The sequence below is a fragment of the Neophocaena asiaeorientalis genome, unplaced genomic scaffold (assembly GCF_003031525.2).
Source record: "Neophocaena asiaeorientalis asiaeorientalis breed wild unplaced genomic scaffold, Neophocaena_asiaeorientalis_V1.1 scaffold938, whole genome shotgun sequence".
Taxonomy (NCBI): Eukaryota; Metazoa; Chordata; class Mammalia; order Artiodactyla; family Phocoenidae; genus Neophocaena; species Neophocaena asiaeorientalis.
In genome coordinates, this window is record NW_020175671.1 from 778,050 (window position 1) to 786,051 (window position 8,002).

Below are 8,002 nucleotides of genomic sequence, written 5' to 3' on the forward strand. Positions count from 1 at the left end.
GCAAGGTCTGGATCAGACTTCTAAAAATATCTAGAGACTGCCCAGAGCTCCCGTCCAGCCGCAGAGCTGGTGTGCTGGCCGGACGCTAACAAGCGCCTGTGTGCCGAGGAGTTTGATTAGTTTAAACTACCCACTAATTGCACTTTTCTTTAAATTTTGGGGTAAGACTGGGGAAATGGATGTCTTAAAATTTCTTCATCCACTGCCTCTCCCGCCTTCCTCTTTCGATTCTTTTGTGGGAAATGGAGTTTTCTTCTCTTTGCCAGGACTATAATGTGACTCGAAATCGTTTGTGAAATGAACAAAAGTCACCAGCAAGCGGGACGACTGGCAGATAGGGGGCGGGAGCGAAGGCCGGGCTTCGGAGGATAATGGGGAGCCGACCTCCTCCCCGTCTGGTCTCCATGGTCCCCTTCATCTTCCAGGTAAGATGAATGTCTCTTCATCCATCACCCGCCGGGAGGCCCTTCCCCCGGGCGAGCGGAGAATCTGCTCGCTGAGGAGACCTATTAGCCCCACACAGGGAGGCTTTGTGGAACAATTCGAGGCTCTCCATTGCGGCCTTTGTCCGAGGAATTCAAGCATTTACTTAATGCGTTAGCACGGAACTCTGCGCTGGGTCTGGACACCGCGTGCCAAGCCTGGCGCGGACTCCGAGACCGCTGCTCCCTAGCCTGAGTGCTCCCCAGTACCGCCTCGCCGGTGAGCCTGGGGCCCGCTGCGGGGCAGGACCTCTTCCTTCCTTGGTCACCTCCGGGGGGCTGCGCTTTAAGAGAGCGGCAAAGTTTCGGTGGGTGAACCGAAGCTGGATCCACGTGACCCTGAAGCAGAAGAAATAAACTTGACATGAATTTGGCTTTCCAGAAGGACGTTGGGCGCTTCACCGTTTTACGTGCTGAGCGTTGGGAGCCGTACGCTCAACGGTCACTGGTGCCTCTGAGCGCGGAGGCGCCGCGGGTTCCGATCATCCGCGGGGTCGCTTCCCATCCGCGGGGTCGCTTCCCACCCGCGCGGTCGCTTCCTACCCGAGCGCCAGCTGAAAGCTAGGGGCATTCCTGGCATTTAAAGGGAAGGAGGGTGCGCGGTGTGCGGGGCCACGCCTCTACGGAGTTTAGGAAGGAGTCTGCAGGCTTTCGAGGCGCGCACAGTTCCCAGAGTATATGCAAATATTTTAGTAAGCGGCGGTCTCCGAGAACCCTTTAGAGGGAGGTGGTTCTGCTCAGAAATCTCGCCTGAGGGCACTTTCCACCGAAAACGACCCCAAGTGCCCAGAACACGCCCCAGTCTAGACAGGGGCAAGATCTTTTGTGCGGTCACGCCTCTGCCACTACTCTCCAAAAACGGCCGCTTAAAGGCGGTAAGTGCTAAGGTATCCAGCGCAAGAGGAAGCCTGCATGTGGAAGGGGTCGCAGGGCGGAACTTAGAAGCCCAGAGACGACCCGCCCCTTCCAAAGAGCCTGCGGTCCCGCGCTACGCCGCAGAGAGCGGCATTTGCCGCCGGCGCCCAATCAGCTCTCTTCCTGGGTCTGCGACGGCATTCGGCCCCGCCCCCTCGAGGGCGATAAAAGGCCACAGAAAAGGCGCAGCTGAGTGCACCGCGCGCGGCCCTGCTTCCCGGCATCGCCTCCGGGTGCGCTTCCCGGTCTGGGGCTCGCGAGGCGGCTCCCGCTGATTCCGTGGCTAGCCGCCGCCAGCTCCTCACCCTCCTCAGTCGCCAGTGCGGTGCGGCCAAGCCGATCTCCTGGCTTCTCCCCCTCCCTTTTTTCTCTCACTGCCTCCTGCGCAGACGGCGTGCCCCGTGGCACTGGGCTGCTGGCCTGCGGGTGAGCAGCGGCGCAGCGCCCCTGTCCGGCCAGCTCACCTTGCCCGGCCCGGCCGTGCCCGAGTGGCGACGGTCCCCCCAAGACACACTTTTTTCCCTGCAGGATGAAGAACCCAATGCTGGAGGCGGTGTCACTAGTGCTGGAGAAGCTGCTCCTTATCTCCAACTTCAAGCTCTTCAGTTCAGGCGCCCCGGGCGAAGACAAGGCAAGGAACACTTTCTATGAGATCAACTCTTTTCTCCGCGGCGACGTGCTGGAGGTGCCTCGGACCCACCTGACACACTATGGCATCTACCTGGGCGACAACCGTGTCGCCCATATGATGCCCGACATCCTGTTGGCCCTGACTGACGACAAGGAGCTCACGCAGAAGGTGGTCTCCAACAAGCGTCTCATCCTGGGCGTCATTGGCAGGGTGGCCAGCATCCGCGTGGACACAGTGGAGGACTTCGCCTACGGAGCGGACATCCTGGTCAATCACCTGGATAGGTCCCTCAAGAAGAAGGCGCTGCTCAACGAAGAGGTGGCGCGGAGGGCGGAGAAGCTGCTGGGCATGACTCCCTACAGCCTCCTGTGGAACAACTGCGAGCACTTCGTCACCTACTGCAGGTTCGGTACCGCGATCAGCCCCCAGGCCGACAAGGTACCACGTGTGACTCCCCGGTGGGCTCGGTGGGGACGCCCCCTCCCATCCCTAACCTTTCCTATCCCCTGCGAGCAGGGATTGAGTTCTAGACTTAGTAACGAACCCTCTGGTGTCCGTCAGGGAAGCCAAATAAATACATAAACGGCGATGTGCCTTGCAGGATATCTCGAAATGCACGGTGAAAGAGTGTGGCAATGCAGTACCGCTGCCAGCGATGCCAGAGAGCTGCCCAGTTATTGCTGCAGACGTCATCAGGGTGTCCATCCAGCGTAGTTGAAGTGACAATGGGCAGGTGACTGGGAGGGTCACAGAAAATCTGTCGCCGTGTGCTTGCAACTTTACCCAAGAATTGCAGTTGGAAGGAAGGTGTCTAGAGTTCATATTTAATCCGTAACACTGTATAGTACAAATTGTTGTGCCTTTAAAACAAGGAAGCATGCTGTTTTCCCCATCTATAAGCTGCAGAGAGCGAATTCCCTTTGCTTAAGATAAACTGCCAAGTTTTCCGTTAAGAAGACTTCCCTGGTAGATCCCTTACTCCTGTGGCTGAGCTTCAGAGAAGTCTTCCTTGGTATTCTGCATTCCTTCTGTGTTGGCTTTAATTCCCATCTAGACTTCCCCATTGTTAAGCATCCTTTACACACTAGCCCCACAGGTGGGTTACATTGTTTCTGGGTTCCCCAGAGATCAAAACAATTGGCTTTCAAGAAGAGCCATTAAATGTTGGAAGGTAGTTTTATGGGTACTATAAAAAGGGGGGAAAAACTGTTAGAATTTAAGATGATTAAATTAGCTACGAACGCAAAGGAAAAGCAATGGATTTTTATTGCCTTTTGAAACCTCTTAACTTGTAAAAATCAAATTTTAAGCAGAGGTATTGTTAGTGTGTACCCTTCACAATGAAAACCTGGGCAATCACATAATGAGCTTCAGATTATACTCTTCATGTTTAGATATTTGGGTACCAAAAGAATCTATGTCCATATAACCAATTTTTTTATTGCTCCACATCTTAATTTTTTGACCCATATGTGAAAATCTTTCTCTCCTGTCGCAGATCATGAACGTATAGTGCTTGTATACATCTGTGTATAAAACTCCTTACAGATTGTTTATAAAGCCACAACAGTCTCGATCTAGTGATTATTTTCTAAGCAAACTAAAAAGACAGTTAGAGCACTCTGCAGTGATTCAAGAATCACAGCTTCAGTCCATGCCTGTTTAGAAATGAACTTCACCACATTTACAAACACTGGCTCCAAAACTGTTCAAAAGGAAACACGTCAGATTTACTTAGGACCCAAGCAAATCATTTCTCTAAGGAAAAACAGTATTTCCCTCCCATAATTAGGAGTTACCCTTTCATGGAACACATATAGCACTGTATTATATATTTCTCCAAAAAAACAAAAAAACACAGTACAAGTGCTTTTTAAAGGTAGTAAAATGTTTAATCAGCATAAATAACTAGTTGGAGTAGTTTTTCCTCTTTGGCAACTGTAAGATTTTATGGACGTAGAGTAGTGCTTTAATTGCTGTTGCTGCATAGCGCCTCTTGTGAAACTTGAGTTTTTGTCTTCACTTTGAGTGGTCTAACAAACAATTTGACCACAGAGTAGATTTCCCGGGGGAAAAAAAAATCCCCATCCCAAATTTTCCAATTTTTAAGGACTGTTTTTGAACATGCCCTGAGAGAAGTAGGTCATTAGTACTGAAGGAGGACTGGTTTCTATTTTTTGGAAACATAAGGAATGACAATTCTGGGACTGATGGTTGAGTTGTCCATATATATAACTATTATCAGTATAACATGAGAGTTGCAAAGTTGTCTCTCACTTAAATTTGTTTTTATAAAAGCTCTCAAGAGCACTTTCCCTCAGGAAAACACTGCAACTAATGTGAAAGTGAACTGGAAGAGAATCTTTTTTTTTCTTTGTAGTGATGCTCTTTACAAGTTTAGAAATCATAAAATTAAACTATTTTATATTACTGTTAACAGTTTCAGTGTTTCATAAACTATAAAGCCCTTTAATTAGTAACTGTTACTATTCCTTATGCTTTTTTTTCTTTGCTGATATTGCTTTGCATTGCCAAAATGAATACACATACCCCTTTTAATTTCCGGGGATTCAGTGCTCAAAAGTTCCCCTGTAGGCTTCTTAACAACTAGAACCTAGAGGACATTTCCTACTGTGGAGCAACATCAGGGGTACTTCCTGGACTGATGGCCAAATGAACATGAACAGGACATTAGAAACAAGATGCTCCTTGTGCAAGTCTTCTTTTGGGGGAAAGAGAGTCCACAATGATTCTATGTTGGCCTTAATTAAAAAGTATTGGAAAAAGATAAAAGAAGCACGACTGTATCAAGACAATATTCTTATTTACCTAAATGTATATCTCCCCATTATTTGCCAAGCAGCTTTTCTCATTGTCCTGAAAACGTCATTCAGTTTGATCCTCATCATTTTAAGATTGTATATTTGTTACTCAATGTCTTGTTAGTTTAGTAAAAAGAGATAAATCATATGTTTGACATATAAAAAGAATGACATCTGGATAACCAACAGGAAATTTCATATTTGTTGAGATACTGTATAAAAGTACAGACAGAGACAGGCTTGAGTGAAGATAGTGTGTTAAAATATATTGGACTTGTGCATTCATTCCATGAAGAACTTGGAAACCCAGTTCTCCAGTACTAAATACGCCACTGTAGGAGACCCTAAAAGCATATACAATGACACGTCTAGAAAAGGAGCTTAAAACCAGTATGAGTAGGAAACTCTTAGCAAAATGGAGCAATTAATTGCTGAATTCTGCCCCGACACTGATGAAGTAGAGATAATTGTCAACAGATCTAGCAGTGATAACAATCGTTGTAATACCTTATATTTATACAGCATGCAGACGAATACAAAGTACTCTTGCGAAAAAATCTCATCTGATCCTCACAACAACCTCAGTATTCCCATGGAGAAGAGGGTAGTCTGGACATGTTAAATGATTAAAAGGTGATCCAGGACTCAGACATAGGCCATTACTTCTAAGAAAAATTAGTTTTCTAGGGAAAAAAAATTATACATCTTAGAAAAATGCATTCCTCGGGGGGTAAGGATCCTGTTTAATTTATCTTTATTTCTAGCAGTCAATTTTGTGTCACATAATTGATTATGAATTTAATATATTTTGGCGGGGAATGGGATATGACAACAAAATTAGACTTTCTATGCCTTTAGATTTTGAGACTTATCAGAATGTTTTCGTCAAAAGTATCACCAAATTTTAGAACGGTGAGTTGTAGGAATTGAATTCCCAATAATGATAGGCTAAATTCTATTTGCTTGAGATTAGAGATCGTTTGCTCACTTTACTTTAGAATATGTTATTGTTATTGAGAGGCAGTTTAATGTTGTCTTTAACCTTTAATCCTGAATAACTTTTATGTGGTTACATTCTCTGTAGTTTTCTATAAATGTTGTGTATGTACAAAGGCAACTGCCAGTATTAACCTAGTTGCCTAAAGTATCATTTCAGCTACTATGGGATGTAGAATCAAGAAACTGAACTATTAACATCTTAAATTCTTTCCAAGATCATGAGAAAAATTCTAATTCTTCTGGTAGATAGAAAATAGCTGGGAAAGTTGAGCTCTACTATTCGGTATATGTGATTCTTCCTAGGTTTAGCCACCTTTTCTAATATTCTTAAATTTTATTTTCCAGTTTTGTGAGAATGTGAAGATAATTATTCGTGATCAGAGAAGTGTTCTTGCTTCGGCAGTCTTGGGATTGGCATCTATAGTCTGTCTGGGTTTGGCATCATATACTACCCTTCCTGCAATTTTTATTCCATTCTGCTTATGGATGGCTGGCTAACTTCATACCCTTGTTTCAGTGTGTGTATTCTGTGTGTAGATATGTTTATATTTATAGAGCACAAATCAGTATAAGCATCGTTGAGAAAAATGTGACCTGTAATACTGCGTTCTGGATAAAAATGTGATTAAGAATCACACAAAGTGCTTACCGTGTAAGCCCAAGAACAAAGCCTTTCTGAATCTTCCCAGGCAGTTCCATTTCAAAGCACTGTGAATCTTGGAAACATGACAGCTTGTGCTAGAATTCTCCATTACAAGAAAATCAGCCCCTAAGATGATGGCCGCAGGAGATTATTTGTGGTTTGTTTTTTTTTTTTCCCTCCTGTAATCATTGTTCTTCTCTGTTAAACCTGAATTAGAAGATTGGAAAATTTACTGAATGAGACCACAAACTTTATTGTAAATTTATATTGTTTCATTGAAAAATTATATTAAACTAAAAAAAATTTCCCTTATTCAAAACATGTTTGATGATTGGCCAAAAAATAAAAATCACAATTTTTTCACGTATTATATATAATTTCCAATAGGTCAAGAATAACTTCATTACTTGAAACAATATTGACAAAGGTAAGGTTTAATGCTAAAGTAACTGACCAGAACTATAGAAATCTGTGTTTTCCTGCAGAAATAGCTACTAATGCTATAGTTTGATTTGATTTGGCTTTACTCAGTAGGAAACCTGGCATTCATTTTTTTTTCCTTTTATTTTTCACTGTAGTTACTGTAAACCACTCTGAGAGGAAAATGAACATAGGATTGAAATAATTCGGGTACTTGGAGTGCATATGTGCCAGTTAAATACACAGATATCCACATACACTCAGACTGATGAGAGACAAGTTAGTTCTTGTTTGCTTTATTACCATACCAGTGTAGTTAGTATAGAGCATTGGTGGAAGTGAACATAAAAGCATGTTCAATCCATTTTCTTATGCCCTTGCGTCTGTGGTGTAACTTGCATGTATGTCGTCATTGGATAGTTTAATTTTAAAGCACTTACTAATGCACTGTAGAATTTGTAAAAGCCCTGAGATTTGTTTCAGTTGTTCCATTTCATTGCTAAGTCAGTATAGTTTACATCCTTAAAAGAATGATGCTTCGGCAATATATAAAACCCAAACAAGTAGGAGCAAAGGAAATAACTATTAGAAATCATTTTTAAGTGTCTTAGTACCACCAGGCATGTAAGTTGATTACACAGAGGCTGTTTTAATATCAGAGTTGAGATGTAGCAGTGTTAAAGCAAGCATGCAAGTACTTTTACAAAATTACCAAATCCTAAAAAGTAAGCTACAAGCTAGACTTGCATTTCAAGTATTAAAATTGCTTTATAAACTGTCAAGAATTACAAAATAATGAGTCACATAATGAGAGGTGTGAGGAGGGTGGGGTTAGTCACTCAAATCAAAACAAATTTAAGAGCAGATTTTAGTATATCACCACTAATTTACCTAAAACAAATTCAGTTGGAGTTTAATAATAATTAAACTTTAATTATTTAAATGTTTTGAATAATTGAAGCATGAAATGACAAACACCACAGAATAAAGTGTTCTATGGGCCTATTCCAACCACTTAAAGTTATCTTAAGTGTGTATACATAAAAACAACCACTATGAGAACTCCATTGTATTAGTGGTTTTTCACTTA

The 8,002-nt window shown here is 43.2% G+C and overlaps 1 protein-coding gene across 2 annotated transcripts; it reads left to right on the forward strand.

Annotated features, from left to right (window-relative positions):
* The first annotated feature begins 1,877 nt into the window (after positions 1-1,877).
* LRAT (lecithin retinol acyltransferase) lies at positions 1,878-6,347 on the forward strand. Of its 2 annotated transcripts, none has more exons than XM_024731774.1 (2): positions 1,878-2,466; positions 6,195-6,347. In XM_024731774.1, the coding sequence occupies exons 1-2, from the start codon at positions 1,927-1,929 to the stop codon at positions 6,345-6,347; spliced, it is 693 nt and encodes a 230-aa protein (XP_024587542.1). In that variant the 5' UTR covers positions 1,878-1,926. The 2 variants fall into 2 exon arrangements, with proteins under 2 accessions (XP_024587542.1, XP_024587543.1); XM_024731775.1 differs by lacking the exon at positions 6,195-6,347 and adding an exon at positions 2,630-2,830.
* The last annotated feature ends 1,655 nt before the right edge of the window (positions 6,348-8,002 follow it).